Below are 17,868 nucleotides of genomic sequence, written 5' to 3' on the forward strand. Positions count from 1 at the left end.
ACTTTATTTACATAAAGATTTATTGGGACTTCCCTGATGGTCCAGTGGGTAAGATTCCACGCTTCCAATTTAGGGGACCCAGGTTCAATACCTGGTCAGGGAACTAGATCCTGCATGCTGCAACTAAAGATCCCGAATGCCGCAGTGAAGATCCTGCGTGCCACAACTAAGGCCCGATGCAGCCTAATAGATAGATAGATAGATAGATAGATAGATAAATAAATATTAAAAAGAGAGAGAGAGAGACTCCATGCTTCCACTGTAGGGGGTGTAGTTTCCATCCCTGCTTGGGGAACTAAGATCCCATATGGTGCGTGGTGCGGCCAGAAAAAAAAAAGATTTGTTATAAGAGCGTGTCCTTTTATGTTATTTGAGAAACCAAATTAAGAATTTTGCCTGGCACTTAACACAGTTATGGACAGGTTGTTGGACAGCTTTAGAAGTTCAAGAAACACGGTAAGAAAACAGATTTGCCCTTTGTCTGACTTAGGAAATGTATCAGTTTTACCATGATTTTGTAGTTAGGAGAAGTTATGATATGTTAGAAGAGGAAACTTGTTATTTAAAGGAGAATTAAGAGAAAACTAGATCATTGCCCATTGCTGGTGATCTGGGTCATGTTAAATGCCAACCAGATAATTTACTGCTTCTCACATATGTATCGTAGATGAGAACTAAATCTGTGCTTTCTGTGGTCTCAGTGGACATGGCTTTTACTGTTATCTCTAAATGTCTTCTAGGCATCAGCAAGAGCCCACTAAGGACCCCGTCATTCTGAACGCCCTTTTGCACATTTGCAAGACCATGCATGACTCTGTGAAGTAAGCTATGTTTAAGGCTGAAACGAGCCTGGATTGGGTCTTAATGCCACATAATAGTACGTTAGGGAATTACTGCTTCAAGCTGCCACTGTGAATAACATTATTTTATGGAGTCTATTAAGATACATGTTAACAAGGACATTCCAGTCCAGGGGAGAAGGGAGGCTGAGCTGAGGGTAACCTTCCTGAGAAAATGAGATGGCAAATGTTTTTACAAAGGGATTTCTATTGGGAGGAAAAGGCTGGTTTCATCCAAGTGAACTCATACTCCATGTCTCCTGGAGATTTCTGAGAGCAGCAGATAGTATTATAATGAGTTCACTCATCCAGTAACATAGCCTTTAAGTTTTTTTCTCAATATTAGCCAATTATTTAAAATTCAAATAAAATTGTGTATATTCCTTATATGAAGGACTTTAGTTTGTTGAGTATACTTGAGGGTCAGACCTACCCGTGGGCCTTACCTTTGGGTCAAAAGCCAAATTATCTCCTTTGCTTTCTAGCTTTATTTGTCTTATCTTTTTTTCTTTTTTATTACATGTTTCCATTTGACTGTGCTTGAGGCAGTTCCTGCTTATTTGTGGCAGAAAGTTTGGTCCCCAAAGAATTTTTAAACATAGCAGCTTGATTCACAGGAAAATGTTACAAGAAATGAGAAAATTGTTTTGGAACTTAACCATCAACAAAGATGAATTGTATTTCTTTTTTTTTTTCCCCCTGAATTTTAGAATCTTTATTTCATGACTTTGTGCTTTCAACTTCACAAGTAGTTTTCAAAATCAAAATATCCAGAGTTTTTATAATAAATGGAACTGATAGACTTTAGTTGCACAAAAACAGAAATAAAGGCACAAAAAACATTTAGAAAGGTACTTGTATTAGTAGGCCATTGGTTTTTGGCCTAAGCGAAATAGAAGATGTATTTCTCTTATGAGAAGTGTGAAGCCAAAAGGTGGGGGTGGGGTAGCTCTGCTTTAGAACATCATCTAGGAGCCCAGGTTTCTTGTCTTACTGCTCTGCTATCCCTCCGGGGTGTTGTCCTTGCCTCCTGGTGGAGGTGACTTACCTCAACCTTGTCCATGTTGCAGCTGGCAGGCATTGGAGGACAGCACCCTCCTTTTAGGGACACAACTTGGGAGGCTCGTACATCACTCGCATTCACATCCTATTGGCCAGAACTGTCATGTGACTAGTCCTAGCTACAAAGGAGTTGGGGAAATGTAGTCTCAAATAATGAAGGGGACACTGCATATTGGAGGACAGTATGCAGTCTTTGCCAATACAGACTTGTTTTCCCTTAGAACAAACCAATAAACAGGAGCCTTGGTCTTTGGCTCTTAAAATTTTTTAAAATAAATTTGGAGAACTATTTATAAACCTTTACATGTATTATCAAAACTATAAGGACTTGACATTTTTTCATTTATATTCATACTAAATTTGCTATTAAACAGAAGCACCTGAGATCTGTGATTTACTTTAAGCTGTATCTCCAACATAAGGTAGATTGATGGATGGAGAGAGTAATGGAGAGTTGTGTGATAAAGCAAATATTGTAAAATGATAGTAGTAGGGTGTATTGGTGTTCACTGTATAATTTCAACTTTGCTACATGTTTAAACTTTTTATAGTAAAACGTTGAATGAAGTTTCTCTGAAATACAAAATTTGAAGTTGGACCTTGCTATCCAAATTCCAAAGAAGAGAGTTACCTTCTCTTTTGCTGTTAGTAAATATATCTTGAGAACAGCATCTTTGAGAGAAATTAGAAACACATTTAAATTATGTTAATTTAGATTACATATTTTCATCAAAAGAAACACATACATGGAAGTTTTTTAAATCTAGAAAATGCAAAATGTTCTTGCCTGTTAAGTTGCTTACTTCTAATACTTTTTTTTCCTTTGGAAACTTTAATTTATCACCTCAATGTTAATTATGTACAATTATTGATTTTAGTGCACTCACTCTTGAGGATGAGAAAAGAATGCTGGCATATTTGATTAATGGATTTATAAAAATGGTAAGTATTGGGGAAGAAGTTTCAGTGCACTTGGAAATGTGATGTAATTGTTTATCGTTCCTCTGGTGAAAGCAGTTAACATTATGTTCCCTGGTGCTTTTCATTTTTATTGAGATAAGATGAAATTAGAAAACAACTTAATATTAGCCAGCACTCCCCTGGGGGCAAGGAGAGCCAAGACAAACTGGCTTAAGGAAAAAATTAAAAGGGGAGGGTGGGCGGAGACTTGCTGGCTGATGGGACATAAAGTCCAGGAAGAGACCTCTCAGGAGGAGCAGCTGGACCTGGGGTCTCTGTGGTGTTGCTAGGACCTGCCATGTGTGTGTCCTTGGCTCGTGGCTCCTCTCTCTTGGCGTCCTTCCCAGGCAGGCTCACTCCCCGTAAGAGCTCCGGGTTTTCATTCCTTCCAGCTCTGCAGCCCAGCCGGAAGGGCTCCAGCAGAAGTCCTGGGGCTGAGTCTCCTTGGATTAATTTGGGTCACCAGCTCATCTCTGAGCAAATTGCTGCTGTGAGAAAGAATGAACACGCTGATCGGCCAGGCTAGGGAGACAGGCATACCTGGGCACCCAAATCACGTGGACCAGGAGTGGGAGAAGGGGCTGCCTTTTTTTTTTCTTTTTAATAAAGCCAGTTTAAATTTTTTCTTTTCTTTTTTATTATTATTTTTTTTGGCCGTGCTGTGCGGCTTGTGGGATCTCAGTTCCCTGACCAGGGATGGAACCTGGGCCACGGCAGTGAAAGCGCAGGATCCTAAGGCCCAGGCCACCAGGGAACTCCCTGGAGAAGGGGCTTCCTGAAGCACCTGATATGCTGCTCATCAGATGCTGGTGAAAACAATTTGGGGGTCAAGTCGGGGGGGAGAAATGCCAAGTGTTCGCTCTCCATTCGTCCTAGTTACCCAGTGCTGTATAACAACTCAGCGCAAACTTAGTGGCTTAAAATAACAGTGTTTTATTAATTCTTACAATTCTGTGGGTTGGCTGGATAACCAGGCCGCTCTGTATGATGTCAGAGGTGTGGCAGAACTGGGGCTGGAGGATCCAGGACAGCCTTGAGCACGTGTCTGGGGTCTTGGTGGTGGCTGTTGGCTGGGGTGGCTTATTTCTCGGCCACGTGACCTCTTTCTGTCCATCATTCTCTCATCATTCACTCATCTCAGTGAGCTCTTGTGTGGTGAGGGCGAAATCAGAAGCTGCAGGGCCTTTGGAGGTTCAGAAATCACACAGTGATCTGTGCTGCTTCCTGCTTCATTCTGTTGGTCAAAGCAAGTCCCAGGGCCAGCCCTCTGGAAGCGGGGGAAAGCAGACTCCACCTTTGGATGGGAAGAGTCTACAGGGACACTGCGAAGGGACAAGCAGAGCAGGAGGCGTTGTTGCAGGCTTCTTTGGGAATAACCCACCAGTCCATCCCCGCCAGAACAACCTTTGCCTTAATTCTCAGGGCACAAATCTAAAACACCCACTGCTGCCAGTATCTGCTGTTGGAATAGAAGAGTCGAGACAAAAGCTGACTGAGATGAAAGTAACTAGATCGCTTTGAAAATCACCTTGAAAATGTGACTCATTCAACAACAGGGGTCAATTTAACTATGGGTAAAATACCGATTTTGATGAAAATTCAGGATTAGCCTTTTTATGTATTGAATACCTATGACTGTTACCAGGTGCCTCTCTTGTTCCCTTGAGTTATATGCTGATCACGTGGTATTTATCCTTTTATGGGTTTATCTGAAAGCCACCAAGTTATAATGGAAAAGAATATGAGGAAATAAGATGTGAAACCTGATAGCTATAATGGAAATTGTGACATTAAACCTCCTCCAGACAAAAATGATTGCTATAGCAGTAAAGTTCGTCCTATCAACCAGCTGTTCATAAGTGTGAAGAAATAGGAGTAGACGGGATTTTTAATGGTGGAAAAACATCCATCTATGGCTCTAGCAGCCACCAGTGAGCTGCCGAGGTTGGAATCCCCTTCAGGAAGCAGAAAGGTTTGGCCCTTATGAGGGAACCCCTCTGACAAATGGCTCCCAATCACCAAATCTGTGTTCTGTGAAAAGGCCACAACTGACAAACAAAATTCCATCATTTCCTTTCCAGTGGTTTCCTTCTAGCCTGGGAAATCCTCTTTACATTATGAGATTCTGTTTTATACCCTTTGGTCTTTTTATGTCCTACAACAATGCCAATGTCATGAAGATGAGGTGGTAATAGTAACGTTTCCGCTCTCTGCTGGGTGAAGTAATGTGAAGTCTAGTTAGAGTATATTCCAGTGCACGGATGTGTGTGTTTGCTTACATACGACTGAGATAGCCACCATTTATGGCTGTGGGATTTCTGGTGACTTGTCATCACAGCGCCTCCCCTGCCCCCACAAGCTCAGGCAAAAGCTTTCCAATTGTGTGCTCACAATGGAGATAACATCGTCGGTGTCTTTCTCCTTGACTCTAGGTGTCCTTTGGCCGCGATTTTGAACAACAGCTGAGTTTTTACGTTGAGGCCAGGTCGATGTTTTGCAATCTGGAACCTGTTCTTGTGCAATTGATTCATGTAAGGATTTTCATTCATTCAGGTGTTCTCTCAATACATATTTGTTGATCACTGAGCCACGCACCAATTTTAATCTGGGATTCTTCTGGCCCCATATTGCTTCTGTTCCCAAGGCATGAAAGGTGTTTTCTCAAAGGTTAATAAAATCTGCAACTTTGCTTAAGCCTTTGAGTGGTTTTATTGGCCTCTTTTTCTCTGAAACTTGGATATTCTCATTCCTGCGTGCCAACAGCAAAGAGTTAAGTGAGTTGCATTGATTATTTAGTTATAGAAATACTAACCTCATTAGAATTCCTTGTTGCCTAATCAGAGTCCCAGCTTTCTTGGATCATGGTGCCTTTCAGTAACTTTTCATGGTGCCCTTAGGCCAAAAGGAAGAAATAACAGTTCTGTTTATTAAGAAATTAGGTTCAAACAACTGAAGAATTTGTGCCCTAACAACTTGACAGCCCTCTGAACCAACAGTATACATAAATTGAAAGAAAAATAATGTATTTTCATTCCATTCTTAAATCATCATAATTACTTACTAATAAAGTATATGCATCTGTTGAATACTGCACAACTTCTTAAACCTTGGAATCAGATGGGACACCACTACTTTATCTCCCATTCCAGATAGATTTTTTTTTCCCCACATTAATTTTTGCACAGTGCTTTTTATCAGAGCATCTGCTAAAAACCCAATTTTGCAAAGATATGAAATGACTGCAAGGAATGTACCATGGTCTGTGAGCTCCCTCACACTAGTGCTTTGCATAGTGTTCAACCACTGAACCTTGCTGTGGTTGTCCAAAAAATGTGGTGCCCCTGTGATTTTGCTGCAACACCCTGGGGTGTCATTGTACACAGTTTGGGAACCATAGGTCCAAACTTCTTATATTTGTGTAAAGATTCCCTAAGGTCCTTGAATTGCTTCGTGTAAATTCAAGGAAAGCAGCCTTTTTATGTATTTGTCTGCTGGTTATCAGATTTCGTAGCATTACTAAGCTTCAGACCTAAATATGAGGATTTATAAGGATTAAATATAAGACTTATGAGGATGAAATGAGCTAGGAATGTGCAGCTCCTAGAACAGCGCCTGCTTTTCTATAAGTGATGGTGCAGCTGCGGTTATACTGTTCTTACGGTTATCCTTAGTGTTGCAGAGCTACTTTGTATGGTCTGCGTCCGGTTTTAGAGGTTTCTGTTAAGATCTCTAAGATCTTAAGCTTAGTGTGGGGGATTTCTGGAAATGAAGTAAGCGAACCCTAGCTATTCATTAAGCCAGAAAATGGTCATTTATTACGCCGGTTGATAGGCATGACTTAACTCAGCGAGCGTCCCTTGGAGATGTTTGCTGAAGCCGAGATCGAATCTGGCCTGATGACCCCTTTGCCATTTCGGGGTTTGGTGCTAACTAGTCTTGGTTCTGGTTAGCTTGCTCTCATTGACTTGTATGCAGTTAATGTCCAAATCTCTCTGGAAGATGTTAATCTGAATCAGCCATCATTTCATTCCCATTTCTGTTTTACTGATTAATCTAGAGTGTGAACCGGTTGGCAATGGAAACAAGAAAAGTAATGAAAGGAAATCATTCCAGAAAGACGGCTGCATTTGTCCGGGTATGTTCTAAAGATAAGACTCACAGACTTTGAACTCCAGTGGGCTGTTTCTTTTGCAAGTTTCTGAATTGCTATTCCCAGAAAAAGATTAAGGCTGGTTTAGTATTGATTTTCTGGATTTTTCCTTGCATATCTCTGACTGACCCCTTTTCTTAATGTTTTCAAAAGAAATGATCAAAGGAGTCTGAATTTGATACATGTTATGGGGAGGGGGTTGAGAAATGGATTTGCAGTTTTGTGTGCCAGCTGAGCTATCTCTGGCTTGTGCCTGTAACTGGAAGGCCTAATACCTTTTTTCCCTCTTGATAAATTCCCAACTTTGAAAGAAATTTGCTTCTTGAGTATGCTGCTCAAAATATTATCAAAGCGATGCATATCCATGCTTTAAAAATAAAATCATACTAAAAAGATTACAGTGAAAAATAAGCACCCCGGCCCTGCCCTTTCTCACCATGTACCTCTCTCCTCAGCGTCAACCACCTCAAATCTCCTCAGCGTCAACCACCTCAAGCTCTTTGTAGCAACTTCTTCTTCAAATTACCTATGTTTTTTTAACGAATTGGTTTTAACAGCTGCTTCTTTAACTTATCAATATTAGGTGTTATCTGTTTACTTCCTATGACGATGGATGAGGATTTATTTTTCATACACCATTACTCTCCTTGGTTGCCCCTCTCCCTCCTCCCAAAGAGGCAAATACAGCAGAAGCAAGGGGGAGGAATGGGGGTTCCTAATGGGGAGATTAATTATTTTAGTGTGTTTACTTGAAAATATATGGTGGATGAAAACAGGAGTCTTAACCCATTGTGATGGCATTCCCATGTAACCTGCTGTTTCTCCCCTTCCTTCTAGGCCTGCGTTGCCTACTGCTTCATTACCATTCCCTCCCTGGTGGGAATCTTCACCCGCCTCAACCTCTACCTGCATTCTGGTCAGGTGGCCTTGGCCAACCAGTGCCTCTCCCAAGGTGAGCCCATCACTCACTCTCTCCTCTCCTCTGCTCTCAGACAATTCCTGGCTCCTTAGGAAAGCGGACTCAGCAGTGCGTGGATATGTGTGTGAGTGTGTAGAGAGAATCCTTTAAGGAGGAAAGAAAGAAAGAAGTGATCAACAAGTGATGAGTTTTAAATCTGTTTCTTTAGTAGGAAGCACCTCGGACACACATTTATAGAGTCAGACAGATTACAGAGCATGGGTAATTTCCTGTAAGGACCTTCCTGAACCTGTATCAGGCAGGCCAGGTCAGGTGGCTCAGACATCCGTAGAGAGTGTTAGAAGTTAGGACTGCTTATTCACAGCAGATTCAAGTTTATTTGTTGTTTTCAATGTTCATTTGTTTAAAACCCCAGAGATACAGGAGTAGAGTCTAATCAGTAGAGAATGAAGACTCTCTACAGCTTGCTATTAGGTATAAAAATTCTGCCCAAGACCCGTTTCTGTACGAGGTACAGAGCTCTCCTGGAACCAGGATCGTGCGAGTGGTTTATTTAGGAGGCGATCCCAGTGAGTGTCCGTAGGGTGACGGGGAGGGGAGACTGGGAAGGGAAGGACGCCAGCAAAGGGTGCAATGGTGGGTGGGTTAGCGCTGTGGGAAGCTGCGGTCCTTCCCACTGAGGCCTCGGTGTCACCAAAGTCTTCAAACATGATTGCTATCCAGGAACCTTTTCAAACTCTGCTTGGCTTTGCTATAGACTCCTGGGCGCTCTAGTAGCCTCCCAGTGCATTTGGAATTAAACCAGACGCCTTGGCTGAAGTCCCTACGGGGTCTGGTGCCTTCCGGCCTTCTGTCCTCATCTTACACCACGCTTTAGCCACACCGGCTTTTTACTGTTCTTTGAAAATACTAAGCTGTCTTCCAGTTCAGAGCCTTTGCACTTGCTGTTCCCTTCTTCTAGAATGATCTCACCCCCAGATATTTGCATCTTTTTAAATTACTAGGCCAGAGATGAGAATCAAGCCTCACCTCCTGCAGGGTCCTTTCCTGTCCCCTCTAGCGAAAGTAGCCGCACCTCCCCAGTCACGCTGTGCCATCCTCCTCTTGTCCTCACTGCATTTACCTTGTTCTGATGCTTCCTTACTGTGTGTGTTTGTTTACTTACTGTCTGGACACCCTCTTTCCCCACGAGGACTGCAAGTCCCACAGGAGCAGATATGTCCTCATTATTTGTCAGTAAACATGGACCTTTCTCCTAGTGCCTGCTTTGGTAAGGATGATGGGTTTGCAGGAAACAAAACAAAAACTAACAGCCACTGCCAAAACCCCAGTGATGTGCAAACTGAAGATTAGATTCGCTTAATTAATTAGATTAAATTAATGTTAGGAAATTTTAAATCTTATAAACCGGTTCCCTCTTAAAAAGGTCAGGAGTAGTAGACCCACATGGGGATCCCTGAGTTTGGCGTCACCTGTGACATTAGGAATGGGTTGTGAGCTGCAGATACCAGAGCTGTGAGCCGCACGTGGAGGCCCCGCAAGCCTAGATCTTTCTTCTCCCAACTTGCTTCATGCTATTTTATGTTTTCAAAAAAGAAAAACAAATTCTTAAGCTAAATAAAGATTTGCTGCTCCCAAGAACTGTTGGAGGAGAGCTGGGAATGACAGTTTCCCTGCTGGGATGCCCTCGGTCCACACCCAGAGATAAGTAGCATCAGAGCAGACTGGTACCCGGGTGTGGGCAGTCAGCGCCCCCTGTGTTAGAGCTCTGGACTCCTCCTCTACCTCCCCTGCACTTTAAGCTGCAGCAGGGCGGGCAGGAGTGTGGAGTCCACGTCATGCTTAATAATTTTTTTTTCATGCTTAATAATTTATCTGATGATTTTGCTCAAGTCTCTAAGCGCTGTGGTGCTACACCGTAAAAGGCTGTTGTTGTTTTTCTGAAAGCCACATGCAGCAATTCTGGCCAAAATAAATCATACATTCAATTACTGAGAACGGGAAGGCTAAATATAAATTAAATGAAGCTTGTGGAAGTGGGCCACTTTGGTTTGTTTGCCTCCTTAAACACCCCCCCCTCAGCTGGTTATAAAACATCCCCTCCCCGCTATTCATCTTTTTTTTTTTAGAAGATGTTGGGGGTAGGAGTTTATTAATTAATTAATTTACTTTTGCTGTGTTGGGTCTTCGTTTCTGTGCGAGGGCTTTCTCTAGTTGTGGCAAGCGGGGGCCACTCTTCATTGCGGTGTGCGGGCCTCTCTCTATCGCGGCCTCTCTTGTTGCGGAGCACAGGCTCCAGACGTGCAGGCTCAGTAGTTGTGGCTCACGGGCCCAGTTGCTCCGTGCCATATGGGATCCTCCCAGACCAGGGCTCGAACCCGTGTCCCCTGCACTAGCAGGCAGATTCTCAACCACTGCGCCACCAGGGAAGCCCTCCCGCTATTCATTTTCTAGCCTCCCTTGATCCAGCCTTGGCTGTATCTTCTTTATCAGGCTGTGGCTTTGCCAGGACTGACTCAGCCCAACAAGTAAACTCCCATTGAACTCTCAGCCAGGCCACCGTGGAATGCTGACGAAGGCTTATTATGGGGAGGCCCAGTTCTGGTCCTTTGGACACACTGGTTCAGCATGTAGACTGGATCATGCGGGGATTTGGTCTAGGGTCACCCATTGCCCCAGATATTTAGGAGAAATGAAGGACTTGCAAATCAGTTGTTTGATCAAGTGCTTCTGACCTAGATGTGGCCCAGAGATGCCTGTTCACTGTCACTGGATAGCTCCTTGCCCTTGTTTGTCAGTGGTTCTTTCTGGAAGGTTACCACCAGGTCACAGCAAGAGCAGATTCTTTCCCCTTTATTTTTATCTTGGTTCCTTTATCTTTACAGTTTCTAACCGCAGAAAGGAGGATGTTTTACAATGGAAGTAATGTTAAAGGTGGGTCTTGAAAGAAGAGCATTTGTTTATCAGGAAAGGGCTATGGGGAAGGGGAGAAGGAATAGTTGGCCTTCCAGGTAGAGGAGATGGCCTGAGCAAAGGCATGGACGTGTGAGATTACATGACGTGTTAGGGATAAGGCCCTAATGAATGGTAAGTTTCAAGTCTTCTGAATGCAGTGGTCCCAATTCTGATTCTGCTACTTGTGAGTTGGATGCCCTTGGACAAATTGGCCATATGGTGCCTCAGCTTTTCCATCTCTAAAGTGGAGATGATGGCAATGGTTCCTATCTGTGGTGGATTAAATGAGATAACATACTTGGAGCACTCGGCCCACTGGCGCACAGTAGCGACTCAGTAAATATTAACTTAGTATAACCGTCTCTCAAAAGGTGAAAGTATGCCTTGGAGTTTAGGAGCTAACTGTAGACAGTGCAGCTCTGCAGTCTCAGAGTTCTGAAAGCCAATTCTCATACGCAGAACCTTGGAAAATCTGCAGGAACGCTGATCTTCAGTTCAAGATAAACCTGCTGAATTATCCTGAAAATAACAGATCTGCAGTTCCTCCGAAGATGAAACAATAGTGAGAACAATTAAAGCAAAATAGTGGTAAAAAGAATGGTTTTTGTTCTTATCATTAATAATAGTGCTTTTCCCTCCTACAGAATTCTTTCCCCCTCCTTTTATTTGAAAATTTTTTCTTCTTCCAGTTTTATTGAGATATGATATACAGTGCTGTATAAGTTTAAGGTGTACAGCATAATGATTTGACTTACATACAGCATGAACTGATTATCACAATAAGTTTAGTGAACGTCCATCATCTCATATAGATACAAAGTTAAAGAAATTTTAAGAAGTACCTTTTCCTTGTGATGAGAACTCTTACGATTTACTCTCAACTTTCATATATAACATACAGAAGTGTTCATTATATTTATCATGTTGTACATTACATCCCTGGGTACTTAGTTATCTTATAAGTGGAAGTTTACTCCTTTTGACTGCCTTCATCCAATTCCTCCTCCCCCTGTCCCTCACCTCTGGTAACCACAAATCTGACCTATTTTTCTAGGAGTTGGTTTGGTATTTTTGAAGTATAATTGACCTATAACACAATATAGTGATTTGACATTTCTCTACATTTCAAAATGATCACCATCATAAGTCTAGTTATGATATGACACCATATTACATCGTTATTGACTGTATTCCCTACACTGTGTATTTCATACCCATGACTCATTTACTTTGCATCTGGGAGGTTGTACCTCTTAATCTCCCTCACCTACTTCTCTCCTTCCCCCTCCCTCTTCCTCTCTGGCAACCACCTGTTTCTCTTTTTTTTTTTTTTTTTTTTTGCAGTACTCAGGCCTCTCACTGTTGTGGCCTCTCCCATTGCGGAGCACACGCTCCGGATGCGCAGGCTCAGCGGCCATGGCTCACGGGCCCAGCTGCTCTGCGGCACGTGGGATCTTCCTGGACCGGGGCATGAACCCGTGTCCCCTGCATCAGCAGGCGGACTCTCAACCACTGTGCCACCAGGGAAGCCCACCTGTTTCTCTTTTATGTTTGATTTGAACTCTTTCTCTTTTATGTTTGCTCATTTGTTTTGTTTTTTAGATTCTACCTATTTCCCCCCCCGTTTTTTAAATTAAATTAAATTTTTTTATACAGCAGGTTCTTATTAGTTATCCATTTTATACACATCAGTATATACATGTCAATCCCAGTCTCCCAATTCATCCCACCACCACCCCCAACCGCTTTCCACCCGTGGTTCCCCCCTTTTAAAAATGTACTTTCTTTTACTTATTTTTTGCATCTTCGTCTTGGAGAGCTGTGCTCACAAGCCATGTCTTAAGTAAAAGCCCCAAACAAAAGTTAAGTCAGGTTCTCCTGTAAGACATCTTATCCTCACACTATGCACTTTTCCTTCATTGTACATATCACCATTGTTGTTTAACAAGTAAATGTGTACAGAATTGTCTCCTTCTCTCCCCTGAAGAGTGTCAGCTCCATGAGGTCTCATCTGTCTTAGTCACTGTGCTGTGCCTGTCTCCTGGCACATGGCCTGACGCATGGGTGCTCAGTAAATGTTTAAGGAATGAATGGTACCACATGATAATAATGGTTGATAACTTTATAATATTGATGAATGTAAAATGGTACCAAACCTTTCATGGTAGGGACCTAACTCCTAAGCAACCTAAGTGGTCAGAAGAGTCTCATCAAAGTCCTCTTGGTAGATTTTAAATAATTGATTTTCCTATTTATAGAAAACAGGAAACAAGGTAGGTTCAAATATATGCCGAGGCTCATAGACACGTTAACTGGAGCTGTAGTGCTGGTTTGATTTGTGAGGAACACGGGGACGCCCAGAAGAAAGGCTAAAGCCTGCGATTATGAAGTCCACTGGCTACTGTGAACTGTAACTGCTGATGGAGGAGGCCAGGGCAGTAGAATGGAGGAGAAAAATAATTTTGTATTTCCTCCTTTTGGAGAGTAAGGAGCAGCTTGTGATGGAGAAAAATGGTCTCTATCCACTTACCAAGTCTTTGGGGTTTATGCTTAAGGTCATATTTACTTGTTCTGTTGACAAACCATCTTCTGAAGAATGTGATTGATGTGACTGTTTTCTCAAACCATGAGGCCTCTCTGGTGATTATGGCAAAGTATTGGGTTGGCCAAAAAGTTCCTTCGGTTTTTAAAGTAAAAATAAAAGACACATTTTTCATTTTTACCAAGAACTTTATTGAACAGTGTATTCACCGTTTTGTTTCACTACCTTCTGCCATCATTCAGGCAACTTCGTAATTCCATCTTCCCAAAACTTTTTATCTTTTTGAGCAAAGAACTCTTCCAGGTGCCTTTTACAGCCTTCCAGGGAATTGAAATTTTTTCCATTAAGAGAATTTTGTAAAGACCGAAGTAAATGGAAATCCAAAGGTGCAATGTCTGGTGAATGTGGTGGATGAATCAGAACTCCCCAGCCAAGCTGTAACAGTTTTTGTCTGGTCATCAAAGAAACATGCAGCCTTACGTTATCCTGATGGAAGATTATGCGTTTTCTGTTGACTAATTCCGGATGCTTTTCGTCGTGTGCTGCTTTCAGTTGGTCTAATTGGGAGCAGTACTTGTTTTAATTAATCATTTGGTTTTCCAGAAGGACCTCATAATAGAGGACTCCCGTCTAATCCCACTGTATAAACAACATCACCTTCTTTGGACGAAGACAGGCCTTTGGTGTGCTTGGTGGTGGTTCATTTCACTTGCCCCATGATGTCTTCTGTTCCACATTGTTGTACAGTATCCACTTTTCATCGCCTATCGCAGTTTGTTTTAAAAACGGAATGTTTTTGTAACATTTAAGTAGAGAATTGCATGTGGAAATATGGTTAAGAAGGTTTTCTTCGCTTAACTTATGTGGAAGCCAAATATCAAAGCGATTCACATAACCAAGCTGGTGCAAATGACTTTCAGTGCTTGATTTGGATATTTTGAGTATGTCGGCTATCTCCTGCGTAGTATAACGTTGATTGTTCTCAATTAATGTCTTGATTTGATCGCTGTCAACTTCAACTGGTCTACCTGACCGTGGAGCATCGTCCAGTGAGAAATCTGCAGTACGAAACTTTGCAAACCACTTTTGACACGTTCGATCAGTCACAGCACCTTCTCCATACACTGCACAAATCTTTTTTTGCGTTGCAGTTGCGTTTTTACCTTTCTTGAAATAATAAAGCATAATATGCCAAAAATATTGCTTTTTTTCTTCCATCTTCAGTATTAAAATAGCTACATAAAAATTTACCAGTTTTGATAAGGTTTTTTTAAAATGCAAGCTGATATGAAAGCTGTCACAATACAATCTAAAAAAACTGTTTCAAATGAAGTTAAAGACAAGTAAGCGCTACTAGAGCCATCTTATGGAAAAAACCAAATGAACCTTTTGGCCAACCCAGTAGGTTAATTTTGCTGTAACAGTTCACAGGTGGGCAGATGGCATGAAGCTTGTTGCCCATGTTCATGTCTGAACACGATGATCCATCCACCTTAGGGGAGGTAAGGGCAGGGATGGAGAACCCACAGAAAAGGAGCAGGGGTGAGTCTCCCCCTTAAGTTTACTCAACTCCTTATGATTGTAAACGCCTACGATTTGCTTCCTCCTGCCAGCAGTTCTTGGCCAGTTTTTACGTGCAAGCCACTGTGCCGAGCATTGTGCCGAAACAGGAATGCACTTACAGAGACTTCCTGCTAGCAAGGGGGAGTGGATCTGTTTACAGTGATTCAAAGCAGCACATGATAAATGTCATGCAAGATGTTCATAAAATGTACCAGGGAATTTTAGAGAAGAGAGAAATGACCCTTGGCTTGGAAGAGGAAGAAAAAAAAGCTTCTTAAGAGATGGAATTGAAAAGTGTGGGAGGTAAAGGGGATCTATATATGCTGAAGTGAGGCAGAGGGCATTCTAGCCTAAGCAACGGCAAGAGTAAAGGCCTAGAGGCTGGAAAAATGGTGCATCTGGAAGGAATGAGTGGAAGATCAAGTTAGGAAGGTTGTTTGGCACTAATTGTTGAGAGAACTGAATTCCTGGCAAAGGAGTTTAGTTTTATTCAGTACATGTTATTTGCTGGGTGGCTGATCTTCTTGTTACAGAGGAGGAAACTGAAGCTCAGACGTGTGACATGACTTGCCCAGGAGCATCTAGCTAATAAGTGACTTCAAGTGCTCTCCCCACCGCTGTGCTTCTCTGTAGTTAGGTTAGTTCCTCTAAACGATAATCCAGTGTTTTATTTCTAACCCTCGGTGTGTGTGGTTGCTAGAGACCAGTTATTATAGATTGAACATTAGATAAACTTATTTAGGAGGCAATCAGAATTAAGATAAGGAATGCCTAATCCTTTCTGCTTAGGGAAATCTAAGCTTAATATCCACAGAAGAACTTCACAACCTCCTGTGAGCTACTGCAGGGATGGCAGGAAGGTGTGTCATCCCTGCAATATCCCAGAGATTTGAGTCAGGTGACACGTGGGCTGAGCATGCTTGGCTCAGAGAGAGGCCTTGCTGATCAGAGATAAAAGAGGGAGAGCGTACAGGCACCTCTTATGGTGCTGCTGAAACTGAGAAGTCGTCTGTATGTCTGAGTGGACTTTCCACATTAACTGTCGACATTCTGCATAAATCAGGTGGCAGAATCGAGGTTAGAGTAATGCTTAATTGTTATCAATGACAGCTTAATGAATGAGGTATTTAATTGTCCCTAGGCATTCATATTTCTTTAAATCTTGCTCTATACACAAATCACCAAAATAGTGGTCCTTAAATCCTCAAACTTAATTCCTATAATAACAGGCTCTGTTATAAAAACACAGTTTTGGTAGTAAAGAGTATTGAGTCTCTATGAAAACTTGCTTATGGATAATAACTTGGCCATTTAGACTATGAGGCTTTATCCAAAGACACCCCTATCACTTGGTGACAGCACATCTTCATGGCAGACTGCCTCAGTCTCTTTGGGCTGCTATAACAAAAATACCATAGACTGGGTGGCTTAATCAACAGACATTTGTTGCTCACAGTTCTAAAGGCTGGAAGTCCAAGATCAAGCTACTGGCGGATTCAGTGTCTGGTGAGGACTTCTAGTTCACAGACTGTCTTCTTGCTATGTCCTTACATGGCAGAAGGGATAAGGAGCTCTCTGGGGTCCCTTTTATAAGGGCACTAATCTATTCAAGAGGGCTATACCCTCATGACCTAATCACCTGCCAAAGGCCCCACCTCCTAATACCATCACATTGGGGTTTAGGATTTTAACCTATGAATTGGTGGGGGGGGGTAAACATTTAATCCACAACACAAAGTTTGAGAGAGTAGGCTGTGCCCTGATGTTGCATTTTATACAGTAGTTTCCGCTATATAGATATAGAATCCAAACCTAATGGAAAATGTTGAAAACTGGTGAAGATGTTTAGCAATGGGGTTGATAGAACTTGAGAGAATGAATAGTACTCGTAGCCTGAACCCTGCTTTAATAAGGTATATTCAAGGGACGGGAGTCTTTCAACCACTCATGACATTTTGTTTTAAGAAATGTGATGTTTCCTTTCCTGGAGTTCCCTGGATTAGGACAGTTGTCCTTCTGAGTTGTCCAGGAGGACATATGATGACTGAAGTTCTGGGAATGGGGTGGAGTGGGTTACTGTGAGGTCTTGTTTAGCCTGGGAGTTTATGACTGACAAGTAGTAAAGGTTTCCATTAGCACTGACCTAAACGCTACCTCTGAAGGTGGTCTGGGTTATCACTTCTTGACCGTCTCTTATGATTCATGTACTGAATCATCTTCTATATCAACAAATGCCAAGGACACAGAAGGATGAACTTACTCTCAGAGATCACAGTTAAATCTGAGTTTTATCATGTATGGAGCGCATTTAAATCTTAATGATTTTTATTTTAATATTTCATGCTCATTTGAAAAAAATTCTAACAATACAGAAATGTAGATCTTAAATAAAAAGCCTCCAAGTAAAGTCACCAGTAATCCACTCTGTCTCCTCACCTCTAAAAAGTATCCACTGTTCAGTTAGTATATTTCTCTTGATTTTTTTCTTCTATGCATACATTAAAAAATACACTTCCATTCTCATATGCTGTCTGCCTCTTTCCTCTGCTCTTCTGTCCTACCCATCTGTCTATATTCTTATATAAATACGCACTGCCCCCCACCTCAGAAACGGGAATGTGTCTTCCCTAGTGTTTTTCAATTTGCTTTTTTTGCTTATCTTGGCCTCTCTCCTCCTACCCCCTTCCTGCCACTCTATTCTTTGTAATGACTATTCAGTACCCTATTTCTTTTTTTTGGCGAGGGGATGGGGTATAAATTATTTCCCCAACCATCCCCCCCCATTTTTTCCCCAAACTCTTATTGAAAAATATTTGGACTCTTTCTAGTTTTTTGCTCCTACAGACAGTGAGCAACCGGCATCTTAATTCTGAGCATT

The 17,868-nt window shown here is 42.0% G+C and overlaps 1 protein-coding gene across 5 annotated transcripts in view; it reads left to right on the plus strand.

Moving 5' to 3' along the window:
• VPS35L (VPS35 endosomal protein sorting factor like) overlaps positions 1-17,868 on the plus strand; it is a 129,782-nt gene that overhangs the window by 80,569 nt on the left and 31,345 nt on the right. For all 5 annotated transcript variants that reach the window (XM_079943845.1, XM_079943844.1, XM_079943846.1 and 2 more), the window contains 5 exons: positions 741-821; positions 2,780-2,843; positions 5,294-5,392; positions 6,919-6,996; positions 7,849-7,963. In XM_079943845.1, coding sequence (XP_079799971.1) covers positions 741-821; positions 2,780-2,843; positions 5,294-5,392; positions 6,919-6,996; positions 7,849-7,963 — 437 coding nt within the window. The remainder of the gene's footprint in view (positions 1-740; positions 822-2,779; positions 2,844-5,293; positions 5,393-6,918; positions 6,997-7,848; positions 7,964-17,868) is intronic.

This window comes from Stenella coeruleoalba, assembly GCF_951394435.1.
Source record: "Stenella coeruleoalba genome assembly, chromosome: 15".
In the NCBI taxonomy this organism is placed as follows: Eukaryota; Metazoa; Chordata; class Mammalia; order Artiodactyla; family Delphinidae; genus Stenella; species Stenella coeruleoalba.